We start from the raw sequence: 19,378 nt of genomic DNA, 5'->3' as shown, positions 1-19,378 counted from the left end.
ATATCGTACCAGACGGCAGGATTGTCATTCGGTTTATATCGAGCACTAACGGCTCTTCATCCTTTAACCACTGTATCTTTAACAAGCTCGAGGAGGCAGGTAGAGCGCAATTTAAATATGCAACTTGTCCTGCATAAATCATGGTATCTTGAGGTTCTCTCTCGAAGCCGGGCAGGCCTTTAAAGAAAATCGATGTTATGTGCATGTTTCATTACATAATCATGTCGCACATACTAGAAAACTGTCCCAAATATATTCTAAACAAATACACAGAATTTTCTCTTATTAATTTATCCTAATAATTAATATTTGGACCTGCACAATAAGATATAAAACATGTTCGATTAAATTTACTATATGTACATAGGTAATATTTTTTATTGTGGTAAATATTTTAATCAAAGAAACTCTTATTCTTCCAACCACAGTGTTCCACGATTATCATGATTTTCAGGGTAAATTCTAAGAGAAAATTCTCTCGTGTATATACAATATTGTAAACTTTCAGAGAAAATAAGATATGTATATTTAAGAGTAGGTACATGTACACATTAAAATGCAAAGAAATTTGAATGAAGATACCAACTTGCTAGTTTGATTGTAGCCGTCCGCGAGACAATCGATCCGATATTTACGGAAGCCAAGCACTGATAACTTCCGGTCAACTCTGTATTACCGCTAGGTACGCTTTTTATGTACAACGATCCGTTTGCTAGCTGTGATCTGCAAAGATAAAATCGTGACATTTCCTGGGACACCTGAACAATGGGACGGACATTAATCTCCATAAGATGTCACGCATTATTACCGATCACTGTCCCCGATAAACGTGATCGGCTGACCGTCGTCCGTGCGCCAAAGTATACTCGGCGTCCCAAAGACACTCTTCGCTTCGCAGTCCAGTCTCGCGGGACCATTCTGTTCCACCACCACATCCTGTGGCTCGATAGTAAAGTCTAAGCCTCCTGCGCTGACTGTAAACAAAGAGACGAGAGAAAAAATTATTATCAACGCGAAAGACACAATGTTCTCTACAATAAAAGGTTTGTTCTCTTCAGCTGAATTATGGCTGCACTAGTTCAGATATTCTTTGGGTTTGTTCTTTTCAGCTGAACTGGCTGTACTAATAAAAAAAGATAAACTCTGAACAGTTCAGTCAAAAAAAAAAAAAGAAAACCTATTCCAATATGATATAAAAAAGATAAACTCTGAACTATAGGGCAACTAGTTCAGCTGAAAAGAACAGACCTTTCCTTAATCTTTTTTAATCCACATTGGAAGGAAAGGAATAAAGTCTAAAGTAGTGCAGCCAGTTCAGCTGCAATGAACAGACCTAAAGCGAGTCGTACGACACGGAATCTCCGCTGTCCCTAACATCCCCGAATTCAATTTGTCAAGTAGAAGCTATCACGCGCTTCCGGATAAGAATCGCGACCACGCAGGGGTTTCTCACAACGCAGTCTGGGTGTTTACGAAGGGGATGTCTAACGATCACACCCGATACACACCGGTTAGAGGAGCAATACGATATCAAATTTCGACCCCGTACGGTGCGTTTCGTGACCCATCGACGCGCGTTTCGTTAGTTAGGGGGTGTGGATGTTAAAAGGGAGCGGAGGAGGAAGAGCCGGACCGAGTGAATAGAAGAGAAAACCGGCTGTGAGGGAAGAGAAAGAGGCGATTCGAACAAAGGGTCGTCCACCCCACATATAGGGGCACCCCAGTCTTGCTCGCTCGCCTGCTTGGCGAGACGCCCAAATGCCTGAATTCTCTCCTTCTCTCGTTGTTTCTGTCCTTGTTTCTTCTCCATAGGACCCTCTGAAGCGCGCTATCGTGATACGAGATACGATTTAATGTCGTGCGCGCGCGAATCGACCGCGATAGAAAAAGGGAGAGAGAAAGAGACGAGAAAAAGGAAAAAGATCTTCGTTTGCGGGACATTTTTATGGGCGACGAGGTGAGAGATCGTTCGAGAGACGATTTCTTGCTTTCCAGAAGGCTGCGACGGTAATATTTTCGATACTTTTCTGCAGTACAATATGCTTCCGAGAAAGAGACATTTAAAGTTGGAATAATAATGACTGTTCAAATGTATGTTGTCTTTAAAATACATTTGCATATAAATACAATTTTTATATTGATCCATATATACGGTCTGATAAATCTTTGTAAGAGACACTCTTTATACATACGTATAATAAATATTAACTACATTATTTTATAAATGTAATACACGATTATAGAGTATATAAAAATTGCAATTTTTCGACATTTTCTCAATATACTTTTTTTCACCCAACTTTTGCATAACAAGCATTAAACAGTTTAATTTTTAATGAAATTGAAAACACATCTTAGAAAGTCTTCTGCTCGGAAATATTTATATTAAAAAAAGATCAAATGCAATTTTTTTCTTTTATTAGAATCCAGAGAGAAGCTTTATAGAGAAGAGAGAGAACGCAAGCACAAAGATTTTATTTATTATATATCGTGCTTCTCTAAATCGCCTCTCGAACGATGCAACAAACTGGAATTCTATCGGCAGCCATCTATCACGTGGATTTTTCTATCGCGCAATAATAATATTCATGTACGAGATATTATTCCGCCATTCTGCATTAATCGCGAAACATTGAAAGGAACTCATAATCTTTGGTCTTTACAAAAATATCTAAGTATTAGGTCTTAGCTTCTCTTTTTTCTTTCTGTTACATCAACAATACAATCTTGCATTACATGAAAAGAATTTTACTTTAGAATTTACTTTGAAAATCATGGTAATCGTGGGACAATACGGTATTGGAAGAATTTACCACAATAAAAAATATTAATATGAATACAGTAATGAATCAAACATATTTGATATTTTATTATGTAGATATTAATATTTTTTTATTGTGGTAAATATATTTTGATCAAAGCAACTCTTCTAAAATTTTCTCAATACCATATTATCTCATAGGGATTACCATGATTTTCAGGATAAATTGTAAGAGAAAATTTCCTCTGTGTAGGATTTCGTTCTGATCTCTCGTGCACATCATGTATTTTAAGATTTCAGATAATGTAGAAAATCGGGATGCATAGAGTGCTCCACGTTCTCTGAGATGTCTCTATGAGGTACCGACGTCATCGAGAAACGGAATGCAGATGCATCATCATTTTTATCAGTAATTCACAGTAGACTCAAGGTCGAGGTTCAAGCGTTTGAAACAGCGTTAGAACTCAATTCTTTTCCTTTCGCGGAACAGCGAGAAATTCCACTCTATCCGCAAATTTTTCTGGTTAAACAGTCTCGATTCCGCAAATATTTGCGCGGATTAAATGGATCCGCTTCGTTATCGGGCACTAATAAGTTTGGCCGACCAATCGAACCGTATATCGAAACCGTTATTCTCATCTAACGCGAATGCTGAAGAAATAAGTATATTTATTGAGGATCATTTATATTTTAAGATTACAAATTATTATATTTGAAGGAAAATTGAAGAGAAGAGAGAGAGAGAAAAACTCTCGGTAAACACGTTCGAATAGAAGATGATGAATCGAATTATCGATTATAACGGTACGTAATTACGAGATCGAGAGATCGATAATAATCTGCGATTAGTGCAACGTCGATTATTATCGACATGTTAACATAGATATCTAAGCGGGGCACACACTTTCCGGGAAATTAGATGATTTCGATTCAATTTCCAGGGTGTCTAGCAGACTCGATGAAAAAAATTCCCTGACTTTTTCAGATTTTCCAAGACCAGAAATTGTTTTGTATTATTTTTAGTATTATTTAGTATTATTTAGACTTATTTAGACTCTTCAGTATTATTTTTTCCAAATATATAATTTGCATATATCTATATGATAAATCAATTAAATATTAAATCATGAAATCCTTAATATTTTTATCAACAATAAAAAGGTTCGGATATTAAAAAAACAAAAATTTTAATCAATTATACAATCTGCATTATGTACGATAATCGAAACAACCATGTCACTATAAACTATTCAAATAATCACCTTTTTTATTAATATTATATCAGTTTTTTTTAGTTTTTCTCTTTATTTATTTAATAAAAAAATTCCAATTATTGAGACAAATGTAGAATAATGTGAAAAATCCAGATAAATAGTAAAATTTCCTGACTTTTCCCTGACAAGTCCAGATTTATAAAATTCCCTGACAATGCCCAGTTTTCCAGATTTCCCTGACCGCTATATAGACACCCTGATTTCGCAAGTTGTATTTCTAATGCTGAGTTAATCGTTAGCAATATAAAATATATATAATATATTTTAATATATTTGTTATATATACATTAAATAACATAATTTATATACATATATATATAATAAATATAATTTATTCTTACGATTCACACAACACGCAATTATCGAGCGTAGAAAAAATGTTTTGCGTAAGTGCATAATTGAAAATTCTATTGTGAAGAAAATTCCGCCGCTGGATTCTCTATCAAGAGCCGATGAATGGCGGGAGTTATCGGGTTATTACAACTTCCAATCGGCGTGCATTCTCCCATAAACCGCAGCAGCATCACGAATGGAGCACTCTGAGAGAGTTCTAACCGATTGAGAGTCACTGACGACGGTTATTGGGTTACAGTTTCACGCTCACGGTGGTCTGTCACCTTCGAGCGCGCGAGAGCACGATCGTGAAGAGTGGAGAAGGGGCGATGATCTCCGCTAGATCGACGATGGACCAATCCGCGCTACAAACGCAATTTCCCATTCCGTGTCGGCCAAGAAAAATGGAAAAATCATATCTTCGGTGCACGCAATTTTTCATCGAGACACGCTTTCGTCGCGAATTATTGCTCCGATTGGTTATTGTTATTATTATTATTATTATTATTATTATTATTATTATTATTATTATTATTATTATTACTATTATTATTATTATTGCAGCAGCGCTAATACTCGTAAACGGTGTTTTCTGTTGTCCAAATAAAATGATATATAGCTAATCATCTAGATAAAATTTTGACGTCTCAATTTGGTATCTTATTTTTATATAGATAATAAAAATATGTATTATCCATATCTGCATCTTATTGTTAGATAAAAAAATATTATCTTTACTAAATTATTTAGAATAATGTGTTTAGATAATTTACTTTAGAGAGGCGTAACACATAAAAATACTGCAGTAGTGGAATTTACGTAAGTGGTCTTAAAAATAATATTATCTGGAAGTTATCTAGACAATTTTATCTTTTATCGAGATCTATTTAAAACAAAACCATCTTTCTTATCTATGATAACTTTACATATTTTCATCTCATCTTTATCTAACTAATTTTAAAATTATGTAAGCACAACATTGCTCGTAAACTATTCATTTCAGCGAGTATAAAGACGATTAAGTACTGTAAAATGTTTAGAGAAATGACCCGAGAAATTTAATAATTACACACATATATACGAAACACACATGTATACGGAAAGAAAATTTCGTTAAATTTTACCGCAAAATACACTACAAATTTTATCATGTATTAAGTAATAAGCTGAAAATTATGCTACATTTTAAAATTATTATGAATGTTTAAGCTGGAAAATATGCTGCAGTGTATTTATATAAAATATGTTATATGCTTATCACTTTTTTGGCATCTATTCTATTTAAAACATTTATATAAAGAATCATACTTTTAATAGTTTTCAATATATTTTAAATTTATTAAAATTTTACTATAATATTTTAGTAAAATTAATCAAAGATATATCTTATTGTGATAAATATTAAATATAAAATTCTTTTAATTAATATATTGTCCCACGATTACCGTGAATTTCAGGATAAATTTTAAAAGAAAATTCTCTCCGTGTGCAATTATAAATGACGTATATGAAATAATGTAAAAATGATATTTAAATACTTCAATTTATTTTATAGCATGAAATTGATATGAAAAATTTTTCATACAAATAAGATTTCTCACAAGTGGGATACTCATTAGGAAGCGAAATTAGAAATTGCATTGTCAATATTAATCAAATCTCGTCATTTATCATTACTACTGGATGGAAAGTCATTGTGACAGCGCGAGATGAGTGTGACAGTGCAATAATATCCAATATGATAAATTTGATAGTTGCAATGTGTCACATCGCTCTCTCACTCGGAAGATGAATTTTTCTGCCTCTTCTGCATTCATTCTCTTTCACAAAATTTTATTCATTTACGTTTTTCTATTAGCTAAAAGCGCAATTTTATAATCTATTTTATTTTCAATATAATTCTTGTCCAATTAAATGTTAATATTATTACACTTGTGTCTGACATTCGCGGCTCTTTCATACATACTAAAAAATGTTAACTTGACTAAACCTTTCAACTGAATATTATTTTGTTAACTGAACATATAAAAGTATTTAAATTAAATATAACATATATTAAATCTAACAAAACGTATATTTGACTTAAATACTAAAACACATTTTTTATATATAACAATATAAAATTATATGGAAATATATGATTGTTCAATTAATAAAACAGTAATTTAGCTGAAAGGTTTGTCATGTTAACACATTTTTTTTTCAGTGGCACACTGAAAAAAATGACTAAATTAATACATATTTAGTTCAATACTGCCAAATAAATCATTTATTTGAAACAATCAAATATTTATTTGTTTTAAAAAGAATTTTCTTATATCAAATAAATATTGTTCATATCAAATAAATATTATTAGTTTCAAATAAAGGATTCATTTAGCTGTATTGAAATAAATACTTATTCGAATTCAATAATTTTTTTTCAGTGCACATACGCAAAATAAATTAAATTAATTACTGATTTAAGAAATAAATGTCGAATGCATATTTAATAATTTTCTAACTCAGAAATAAGAAGACTATAACGGGTGATTATACAACAAGTAGGCCAATAAGACGCGTCCGATCTAGATTCCTCAAGATTGCAATATCGGTTATCTTATTTACATTTTATATATTTGTTTCACCTATATATTTGTATACCTAAAAAATTGAAAAAAAAAATCTCTAGAAACTAGAATATACATTCCATATCCTTTTGCATTTTATCTAATCTATATGTATTCCATTTCACTCTCTCACGACCTCCACTTGACCCGCACTTTCCAAGTTCACGGACTACCTCTGTCGTTTCTGGCGACTTGCACTTCGTCAAGACGCTGACGGCATTTCCCAGAATGAAAAAAAGACAAAAAGACAAAGAGAGAGAGACAGGGGAAGAAAAGAGAAGAAAATGCGCTGGTATTCGGCGCCGCGACGCTTGAAAGGAAAATAAACCATTCGGCACGTTGTACCGTTTGATTTACGAGGTACAAGCGAGAACCTACCGCATGGGATACCGAAATAGAGAGACCGGGAGAAACTATTACAGAGTTTGTGTGTTATATACCATATATATATATATATATATATATATATATATATATATATGTATGTATGTATGTATGTATGTATATACAGGAGTATAAAATCTATCGCATGCGACCACTAGTGCTTTGCACCGGGTGTTCGAGGCAAACAGCCGTTTACGTGCCATATTCGCCACGCGATCATAAACTATACGAGTTTAAAGTTGTCGCGATATAACAAAATGTAAAGCAATATACGAGGTATTTCGGAAATAGATGGCCAAACTTTAGGAGCATATTCCACTCGTTCAGAAAGGATGAAAGAGAGTGAATGTGGAGGGTCTCCGGGAAAACATTTTTTATATATAACAATATAAAACTATATAGAAATATACATAATTAGATAAAAGTGCTTTTTATATATAATTATATAAATTTATATATATAATAAATAAGTATCTGTTCATATGTATAAATATATATGTTTCATATATAATTTGACTTATATATAATTATATATAAAAAATTTTTTCCTAGGTCCCCGGAAAAAAATGCTGCCTTTCCAAATTATAAACACTTTTTATTTACGACATGGATTGTCGTCCTTCCATTTATCTTCTATTGCAAGTAACAATAATCTCCTGACTTAAATCCCCTGGATTTTTATTTATGGTGTTATCTTAAGACTCTTGTTTACGAGATACTCTTGTCGATACTGTGCAAGTACTCCGAAATTGAATTGTCGCCTCGTATAACAAAATGTGAAATATGGCGAGAATTTTTTCACGTTTTCGACAATCCATGAAACGTCAATGCATCGATGCGGAAGAAAATCGTTTCCAGTCGTTTCTTTAATAAAGTGTTTCTTATCAAAGACTGTCGTAAATAAAGAGTTTATTATTTGAAAAAGAAGCTGACGTTTATATGACTTTTTTTATGCTTACGATGAACAAAATATGATCTTTCGCCATCTATTTCTGAAACACCCTATAATGAAGAAATTAATTAATGAAAAATTAATGACTACAAAAACACGTTCCTTTTTATTAAAAAAAAATATCACTTTTCGCTGTTGCAATACTCGATCATTTTCATCTCCTGACTGTTCGATTATCATCCCATTCGATTTGATGTATAACATATTTTTTATCAATTTTCGTAATTGTGAAATAATATAGACAGAGAGAATTTTTTATTACCATTTACCCTGAAAATCATGGTAATCGTGGAACAATATGGTATTGGGAGAATTTTATATTTAAATTATTCTCTGATTAATATTTATCACAATAAAAAATATTAATATCTACCACAATATGATATAAAATTTTATTATGTACATAGTAAAATTTACTATTAATATTTTTACTATTAATATTTTTTTATCGTGCATGGTAAATATTAATTAATCAGAAAAATCTCTTATAAAATTCTTCCATTTTTTCCATCATATTGTTTCATGATTACCATGATTTTCAGAATAAATTCTAAGAGAAAATTTTCTCCGTGTATAGAATATAATATCTTTCGCCACCTACATATTTCTGAAAAATACCCTATGACCCTATATAACGAAGAAATTAATTAATAATGAAAAATTAATGACTAAAAAAACACGTTCCTTTTTATTGAAAAAAATGTCATTTTTTTCGCTGTCAAACACTCAATCATTTTCATCACCTGACTTTTCGATTATCATCCGATTCTATGTATAATATTTTATCAATTTTCGTGACGCGCGACTGTGAAATAATATAAGGTAGCTATCGCGAACTATATATGAGTATATCGAATGGTTTCGCACTTGACAAGATTCGTTATCAACTCTAAATGTTTATTTCCGTTTTGATCGTCGAAAAAAACGGTGTCTCTTCGCGCGTAGTTGACACGGTCGGTTGGCAGCGAGATATCGGAAAGATATAGAGAACAGCCGTGACTTTTCACGTCCCTCTGTATAGATTATAGATTTTCCATAGACGGGCTTTTTTTTCGCGACGTGCAGATAATATTATCTCCCATCTTACGCAACGAATAAACGTTATAGCGTTAGAAAAATATTTAAAAATGTTAGAAATATCGTTGTCAAAGAGATAACGCAAGCAAAAAAAAAACAAATAATATCGAAGAGAAGTAAACTATATTATATACAATAATCTCTACCTCTAATGTAAATAAGACCGAGATTAAGAGAAAAGCGACATAGGAGAAGAGATATCGAGGTATTCGCGCATTTCCCCTCGCATACTCGCGAATTTTCACGGAACGATAAATCTCTGAGATTTTTTCGCGACGAGGATTAATATGTACGCGAGACGACGTCGTCCCTCTCTTAAGGGAAGAGAATGTTGAAAAAGCGCGGTAAAAGTAGCCGACATGTGACGAACAGAGCGTGAAGGAAGGCAAGGTACGCGAACCAGGCGTCTACAGGGTGTCTCGTAAATATCGATAAATTACCATACATACGCGGAAATGATCCATTAATCAGGGTGTCCAGCAGACTCAATGAAAAAAATTCCCTGACTTTTTCAGATTTTCCAAGACCAGAAATTCATTTTTCCCTTGACTTTTTAGTATTAATTTTTCCAAATATATGATTTGCATATATCTATATGATAAATCAATTAAATGTTAAATCATGAAATCCTTGAGATATTTTTGTCAACAATGAAAAGGTTCGGAAGTTAAAAAAAAACAAAAAATTTAATTAATTATACAATCTGCATTATCGAAACAATTATTACGATAATCGAAACAAACATATGTCATTATAAACTATTTAAATAATCGCCTTTTTTATTTATATTATATCAATTTTTTTAGTTTTCTCTCTATCAAACACATTGAAATAAAATAACAGGACGATGAAAATATAAATTAACGAACACGCTGTAGATGAATCGACTTTTAACAACACAGAAAATTAGCGTGCTGGGAGTCAAGGAAAATTATATTTATTTAATAAAAAATTTCCAATTATTGAGACAAAATGTAGAATAATGTGAAAAAATCCAGATAAATAGCAAAATTTCCCTGATCCCAAGTCCAGATTTATAAAGTTCCCTGACAATGCACCCTGATTAATTGTCAACCTGTGATAACACGAGCCTCCCCTTCGGAGACCCAAAGGAAGACGAACGACGTTCCCCAATCACGCTCCAATCTCGCGATCGATAAACGAGCATTCGACGAAACTTATCTCTTCCGTCATTTCCGGCGTCGCCTTCTACCGCGTTACTCTTCGTCCAGGGGAGAGCTTAACGGAAGCCCTACGGAACGGTTCCGTGTATTAGGACGAAGGTGCGTATGCACACCCTCTTCGCGCGAGTCATCACTTTCTCTTCGAGGAAATCCGCGATAAAGTTTGAGTCTTATCGAAAGCGATAGATCGAGTGTGCAATATTAAGATTCAATATAAATATATACACGGAGAGAATTTTATCTTAAAATATATTGACCCTGAAAATCATTGAAAGAATTTGATAAAAGTCTCTCTGATTAATATTCACCACAAGAAAAAATGTTAATATACATATAGTAAAATTAATCGAACATATTTTGTATCTTATTGTGGCAAATGATATTAATATTTTTTATTGCGGTAAATATATTATATTAATCAGAGAAAATCTTAAAAATAAAATTCTTTTAACACCATATATATATATATATTGTCCTGATTACCATGATTTTTACGGTAAATTTTAAGAGAAAATTCTCTCTGTGTTATAGATTACTATCTTTCGAAACGTGTATAAACCTCACCTTCCCGACAAGTTTTTATATAATATAAACCATATGTTACGAATTATATTATTATTATTATTATTATTATTATATCTGCGTATAATATTACAATATTATATTATATGTATATTAAATATAATATATATACATATATTTATACTTTATAATATATTCAATACATTAAATTTTTATATATTTATAATATTGTAATATTATACACAATATAATAATAATATAACTCGTAACATAATGATGTAACATTATAACTGCGAAAGAGATATTTCACAAATCGGGGATGGATTTACGAAACCTTTCGAGATACATCGCGCGTGCGCGTCGAGGGACTAAAGCTAGCGCGATTTCGCGTGCGTAAATACGCGCGCGCGAGATTCCGGAGCGATGCGTGGGCGTTGCATCGGGCCGAGCCGTCGTCGGTCGTCGTTACGACATCGCGACGCGTGCACCGCACGCTTACGTTTACCACTTACACGCATATGGGATCTGCGTCCCATATATGGACTAATTCGTTTAGATTACAACTGGAAAAGAGATTCAATTTTTTTGTCGTAACATTTTTGCTCCAAAATAATGTGTGCGCAGAATTTTCTCCTCGAGAATTTACTCGGAAAATCATGGTAATCGTGGGACAATATGGTATTGGAGGAATTTTATAAGAGTTTCTCACCTGATTAATATTTGCACCAGAAAAAAAATATTAATATCCACGATAAAGTATAAAATATGTTCGATTAAATTTACTATGTATATTTTTAGTATTTTTATTATGGTAAATATTAATTAAAGAAACTCATGAAATTCCTCCAATACCACGCTTACGTTTACCACTTATACGCATATGGGATCTGCGTCCCATATATGGACTAATTCGTTTAGATTACGACTGGAAAAGAGATTCAATTTTTTTGTCGTAACATTTTTGCTCCAAAATAATGTGTGCGCAGAATTTTCTCTTCGAAAATTTACCCGGAAAATCATGATAATCGTGGGACAATATGGTATTGGAGGAATTTTATAAGAGTTTCTCATCTGATTAATATTTGCACCAGAAAAAATATTAATATCCACGATAAAGTATAAAATATTCGATTAAATTTACTATGTATATTTTTAGTATTTTTTATTATGGTAAATATTAATTAAAGAAACTCGTGAAATTCCTCCAATACCATATTGTGTATGTAAATTTTACTATACGTAAATATAGTAAAATTAATTGAACATATTTTATATCTTATTGCATCAAAGAAACTCATAAAATGCTTCCAATACCATATTGTCCCATGATTGCCATGATTTTCAGGATAAATTCTAAGAGAAAATTCTCTTCGTGTAAAAATGTTTACAAACAACATTTATTTCACCGTAATGAAATAAAAAAATATTTCCAATCGTCAGAAATATTTGTTTTCAATAAGCTAAAAAAGAACTACATAGAAAGAATTTATTCTTAGAATTTACCCTGAAAATCATGTACTTGTGGGACAATATGGTAATGGAAGAATTTTATAAAAGTTTCTCTGATTTTAATATATATTTACCGTAATAAAAAATATATTAAAATATTAATATCTAAAGATATAAAATGTTTGATTAATTTTTATTGATACCATATATTGTCCCACGATTATCATGATTTTCAGGGTAAATTTTAAGAGAAAATTCTCTCCGTGCAGGAAAAAAGACACCTTGCAACTTCGCAAGCACACCTAGACTAGTCCTCGTTTATGCGCGCAGGTAGAGTCGTAACTTCGTATATAGGTGCGGCATTTTTATATATATAGACTCGAAAGGACGAGCATAAAAAGGGATCAGGCATCGCACCATTGTGTACCGTTTAGTTTATGATGTTCTATTTGTACAGTTCTCATAATTATTCTGCGGTATACCTACGCTGCACGTTGGCAGGACAAGTTCTCGATTCTCGCACGACGGGGATAACAGGTTTATTTGAACAACGAGCAGTCTGCCGAGAGAACCCCTCCTCTCTCTCTTATTGTTTGGAAATTTCACCAACTCGATCAACCGGAAAAGGGTCTTTACGCTGAGCATATGAGCGCCAATGAAACAGAACGGTGTTAAACAATGCGAGGGATAATATTGGAACAGGGATATTTCAGAAAAGCACATTATATAAGAGAGAAGATAATAATAATTTGACATATGGGGCGGAGGAAGTGGTTAATTTGAAAACATTCATAAAAAATGGATCTCAGATCGACATAAAATTGAAGAAAAATATTCCGACAAAATTGAAGCGGAAAAGTAAAAATAATTTTCCAGGTGTCTTGCGCGCGCGCGTCGTCTCGTAAAATCCAGCATTCCGCGAGAAACTGGCAATAAAAAGAACTCGTAATGGAATAGAATACGAGGACACGGGACCAGGAACGACGCGCATATTACAAGTATCGCGTAATTCAACATTTAACGCAGTATGCGACCGCAAGCATGCATGCATGCATATGCGTGCAGTTTCGAGCGGAATAATTCGCGGCTTTCACCGATATACTCGCATAACCGCGCGATCGAGAAAGAGAACGAGCGAAACAATCCCGAACGCGCGCGGAAAAGCGAACAAAGCGGCGAAGGCAAGAAAATATCTTCGAAAGAGCATCCGTCCGTTCGAGCGGAATGTGCCTTTCCGCGTTTCGAATTTCGAAGCGCGAGCAACGCATATTCCGTGTCTGTCGCGAGTATTTCGTCGAATAAGCGAATTTCCGAGCATTTACCATTTTTCCCCAATTTTTTATTTTTATTATTTTACATATTTATATATACACAGAAAAAATTTTCTCTTATGGAATTTACTCTGAAAATCATTCTATATAAAAATCAAAATTTCTTTGTTTGTTATAAATTTCAAAAGAACAAACAAAATTCTAATTTAATATAAAAATGTTTTTCAAAATTAACTTCAGTTTAATCTTACCCTGAATATAATAATAAAATAAGAGAATATAATAATAAAATAAGCGAATTTCCGAGCATTTACCATTTTTCCCCAATTTTTTATTTTTATTATTTTACATATTTATATATACACAGAAAAAATTTTCTCTTATGGAATTTACTCTGAAAATCATTCTATATAAAAATCAAAATTTCTTTGTTTGTTACAAATTTCAAAAGAACAAACAAAATTCTAATTTAATATAAAAATGTTTTTCAAAATTAACTTTAGTTTAATCTTACCCTGAATATAATAATAAAATAAGAGAATATAATAATAAAATAAGCGAATTTCCGAGCATTTACCATTTTTCCCCAATTTTTTATTTTTATTATTTTACATATTTATATATGCATAGAGAAAATTTTCTCTTATGAAATTTACTCTGAAAATCATTCTATATAAAAATCAAAATTTCTTTGTTTGTTATAAATTTCAAAAGAACAAACAAAATTCTAATTTAATATAAAAATGTTTTTCAAAATTAACTTCAGTTTAATCTTACCCTGAATATAATAATAAAATAAGAAGTAAAAATTTTTGCGCGAAAGACGCGTCGAAAAAATGCCTTTATCAGATTCAATTTCGCGGTTCGCGAAATATATACCGCGTCTTAAATTAGCGCGCTTGTTTTGGAGCGAAAATAACAACGAGCGGGATGCGAAGGCGGGATGCAGAATGACGAGAGAGGAGAACCGATTCGACGGTCCGACACCCGGAGAGGTATACATCTCCTCGCGGAGATAGGCATCGCCGGAGGAAGAGTTCGGATGTTTACTGCTCCGCGATTCACGAGCGCGATAAACCGCGCGCGGCCCTTATATATGTATATATATGTATACAAGCCCCGGAATGTTTCGCTCTGCTCTTCGACTCGATTCGTCGTCGCCGCAGCCGTAAAATCCTCTCTCAATGAATCCTTAACGCGGGACGACCGAGCTCGCAACAATGAAGAACCCCGTCTCGCTATATATATAATTGACAATGTCAATTTGTACACCGCGTTGCCCCCGAATTATTTTTTAGGATATTGTATTTTCTTTTAAATTCAATATTTTTAAAAAATACAATATCCTTCCAAAATTTTTTACAATTAATTTAATTTATAATAATATTCCATCGCCGAATAATATTCTAAACATTGGACATTGTATATTTGTTCAAATTTAGTTTAATAATAAAAAATAACACTCCAATTCGACACGCTGGCAACAAAACCTTTTATTAAACTGCTACGTTTAGTTTTAACTTGTTAACTTGTCTACACCTTTCAACTCACAAATATTATTTTGTTAATTGAATATATAAAAATATTTAAATTAAATCTAACGAAACGCATGTATATTTGACTTAAATACTAATATATGTTCAGAATACCAAAAGAATTAAAAAAAAAAAAATTAGTGAAAATAGTAAAGGTATCAGTTTTAACGAAAATATGGAGAAAAGTAATGAACATTAGAGAATAAGGATAGAAATGTATTTTATGATAATGTAAAGAATAACTTGTATCATTGTCAAGAAATGTGAGGTAACATAAGAATAGTTCGTTAAACGGGGAAATGTGAGGAAGACAGGCTAAAAAGAATAAAAAATTAAGAGTTAGATAATAAAAAAAAAGGCACTTTTGTGAAAACTTTCGAAAAAAAAAGAGAAAGAAGGTAGAGAAGATAACAAAACAGGAAAAAAGTAGTAAAGTAGATAGGAGCAGTGGTGATAGAACACATTTGCTGAAAATAAGACTGTGATAAGAATTCATGATATTTAAATTCAGAGTAAAGTTAAAGTCTAATGTAAAATAAGAACATTAGGTTTATAATTAGAAATAATTAGAAAATAAAATGTAGTTAGAGAAAGGATAGTTACGTAGTAAATAAAGAAATATGATTAAAAGGATGACTGAAGATGCGCAGTATGAGTGTGAATTAAGTATTTCTATATAAACCAAGTCCACTTCTTGAGACTTTATAAGTTGAAGGAAAGAAATTATATATATCTAATATATGTTCAATTAACAAAGTAGTAATTTAGTTGAAAGATTTAGTCAAGTTAGCAAATTTTTTTTCAATGCACGCGCGATATATCGAAAGACATGCGTTGCGTCAGTTAAATTAACTCTGTTAATCGAGTCTTAATTAAATCCCGTAATCCTGCTCATTCTGAATGCAATACGAGATTATGCAGTAGATTGAATTAATCAAGAAAAATGAAATAAAAAATATAAAAAAATTGAAAAACGTGTGTATACATATATACATATATGTAGAACTCTATAGGAATTATCGTTTAATTTAGCTATCGATATTTAATAATGATAAATAAATTGAGATCGTGATTAATCACGCGAGTAATTATGCTACATAAATTGAATTTGATTTTATAATCAATTAAACGACAAGTAAAAATTTCCCATCTACACATATCGTATGCGCATATTATATACGAAAAGAATTTTCTATTAGATTGAAAATTATAATATATATAATTGTTGTGAGAACCAATATGGTATTTGAAGAATTTTATAAGAGTTTCTCTGACTAATATTTACCACAATAAAAAATATTAATATGTACAAATTTTATATAATAAAATTAATCAAACATATTTTATATCTTATTGTAGTACATATTAATATTTTTATTGTAATAAATATTAATCAGAAAAACTCTTATAAAATTCTTCCAATATCATATTGTCCCATGATTATTTTATCATATTTTTCGGAGTAATTTCTAAGAGAAAATTATAGAGATGAAAGACTGTGCAATGTTTATAAATATAAAAAAATGAAATAATATTCGCGCGCTCCAAAATTTGTATTCAATTTCATCATGCTTGATATTTAATTTGGCAATTACAAAAAAAATGTAAACAAAAAAAAAAAAATTTCGTGAAAATTAATACGCGGATCGATTCTCCCGCGATTCGCATGGCGAAATGGAAAATACATTCCGAAAGAAGTCACCCCCTCGTAATCTTCTCTCGTCGCCCGCCCCCTCCTCCCCCTCCCCACTTTCTCCTCTTTTTCTCTCTGCATCAATAATAGTCACCCGATGCGCAGGGTCTCTCAACTCGATTTCCTTCGTAACACACAAACGACCAAATTATGCAAATTCGAGCAGTTGAGACATACATATATACATATATGCATGTGTGTGTGTGTGTGTGTGTGTACACACACACACACATATATACAAATGCATACAAGCGATGCAGATTGCTTTTCCAACAATGTCTCCCGATTTAATTCTCGAAAACGCTCTTCAAGATGTGATCTGGTAATGATATACAATATGATGTTTCTCGAGATGATTACATTATACCGGCATTGCTTATATTAGCGGTGTCACATGTGCGATGATTACACGAACGTCTCGAGTCGACGTTGCGAGTACGAAATATTATGTAATTTTTGCAAGACGGAATAAAAAACGGACGATTGCATGTCTCAGACAATATAAGAGTATATTATATACTCATTCCCCAGTAGTTTTATGCAGAATAAAAGAAGAATAAAATCAGATTCCAGTGTGGAATCGGAATTGTTAAACACAAAAACGCAGACAAAGAAAGAGTAATTTTTACAGCATAAATTTGAATTATTTTGTGGGCAATAAATCTGAATTATCTTGTAGGCGATTTAAATAAATGTGCAATATACATGCGAATATTTAAGATGTTATTAAAAGCGACTCGACTCGAAATTCTATGTAAATTAAGAAACTGTTTCGTGCAAAATATGTTTGTATCGTCGAATTTGTTGTACTCTTTATTTGATATTCATTAAAATGTTGAATCTCATGAGTGGAAATTTTATCATTTTTAGTTTTATTATCTCGATTAAATGGGACGGGACTCGGCAATCATATTTTCCGTCTCGATCTTCCGCACTTTAGTTCCGCAATTACTAATAAACTCGTTTCTTATATTAATTACGTTTTAAAAAAAGGCACAATATGCATATAAAGGAAGTACAAGGCACAAAGAGAAATTAAATGCGAAAACAGTGTAAATGAAACGCACGAAACTATTCTTTTACGACTGAAATGAACGATAATTGGCAAACCAATTTAAACTTTACATTAGCATATGTTAATTGCACTCTTTATATACTTATTTATCTCCTTTTTCTCACAAAAAATGCGGTAGTTTTAATTTTAACGCAAAATGTGAGATAATTATGATAAAAAACCTCAAAATAAATAATTAAAAAAAATATATAATATATAATTTTAAAAAACCTATATATATTATCGCAAATATTATTATTAAATAATTTTTGATTAATGAAATAATTATCGATCCCACTCTATTTATTGTTGCGACTATGACGCTTCGCGAAATGTCAGCATCGCGTCGCGCGAGATCTGTCATCTCGTTGACAGGTCGATCTCGCGTTCTCGCGATCGGGGTCCAGCAGCGACGCCGGGATGCTTTCGCGCGAAAATCTCCGCGAAGAGGGCCCGAGAGGTACCCAGACAACGAATAAAAGAGCAGTACTCCCCAAATTCTACCTATTTGAATCTCGAGATAACGATAGATAGCTAGACAGATGATACACATATAAGGCCTAGGACCGCAGGAAGAGTAGAAACATAAAATCCTCTCGTGAGGAACTCACCCCGTGCGAGCGCTGTCAACAACAAAGCCAACAGGAACAGGACGACGTGAGGACGCGGCTCCTCCATTGGGTCGGAGCTGGTCTGTCACGCACAGACTCCGACGCGCGTCGCTGAGCGTAAAAGGCTCTCTTCCAGCCCGAAGAAAGAGAGAAGAGACGGCGAGGGAGAGAGAGAAACAGAGAGAGTGAGAGAGAGAGAGATCACCGCCTCCAAACACGAACACGATCACCGGCCACCGTAGCACACGCGCGCGATGTCCCGCCGAAGAAACGAACACATGCCCACTTGCGGATATATTCACGTCGTAGCCGGCCGCGAAAGTCTCTTCACCGTCGTCGAGGCCGATCGCGCGACAGGTAGGCTCTCACGCCCGCGGGACTCATTTTCGCACGATAATCTCGCGGCGTATCTGAGCGTGGAACATGGCAAACGGACGAGCGATCGGGACACACTAGTTAGCAGTGATGCCAGTCCGAGGGAGCGATGACGCGCAGCGCGCGCATGCGCGCTAACCTCGTCGCGGATCATTTGAAGTTGGGAGCGAATTATCTAAAAATTTCCCCTTTTCGATGAAGAGAGAGAGAGAAAGTCGATCGATAAAATCAAATTGTTTCGCAGTTGCACTTTCACTGCATTTAAAATGACATATAGATTTATCTTAATTTTTT

General features: G+C 32.9%; 1 protein-coding gene across 5 annotated transcripts in view; it reads right to left on the bottom strand.

The window, feature by feature from the left end:
* fra (neogenin protein frazzled) overlaps nucleotides 1-19,174 on the bottom strand; it is a 30,174-nt gene extending 11,000 nt beyond the window's left edge. For all 5 annotated transcript variants that reach the window (XM_029314145.2, XM_029314151.2, XM_029314159.2 and 2 more), the window contains exons 1-4: nucleotides 18,710-19,174; nucleotides 809-974; nucleotides 587-723; nucleotides 10-177 (exon numbers count right to left, since the gene is read on the bottom strand). In XM_029314145.2, coding sequence (XP_029169978.2) covers nucleotides 10-177; nucleotides 587-723; nucleotides 809-974; nucleotides 18,710-18,776 — 538 coding nt within the window. In that variant the 5' untranslated portion in view covers nucleotides 18,777-19,174. The remainder of the gene's footprint in view (nucleotides 1-9; nucleotides 178-586; nucleotides 724-808; nucleotides 975-18,709) is intronic.
* Nucleotides 19,175-19,378: the final 204 nt, after the last annotated feature.

Source organism: Nylanderia fulva, unplaced genomic scaffold (assembly GCF_048542155.1).
Source record: "Nylanderia fulva isolate GAGA-0341 unplaced genomic scaffold, ASM4854215v1 Scaffold6, whole genome shotgun sequence".
Taxonomy (NCBI): Eukaryota; Metazoa; Arthropoda; class Insecta; order Hymenoptera; family Formicidae; genus Nylanderia; species Nylanderia fulva.
The sequence above is the reverse complement of the archived record's forward strand: the minus strand, read 5'-3'. Positions and strand labels throughout refer to the sequence as shown.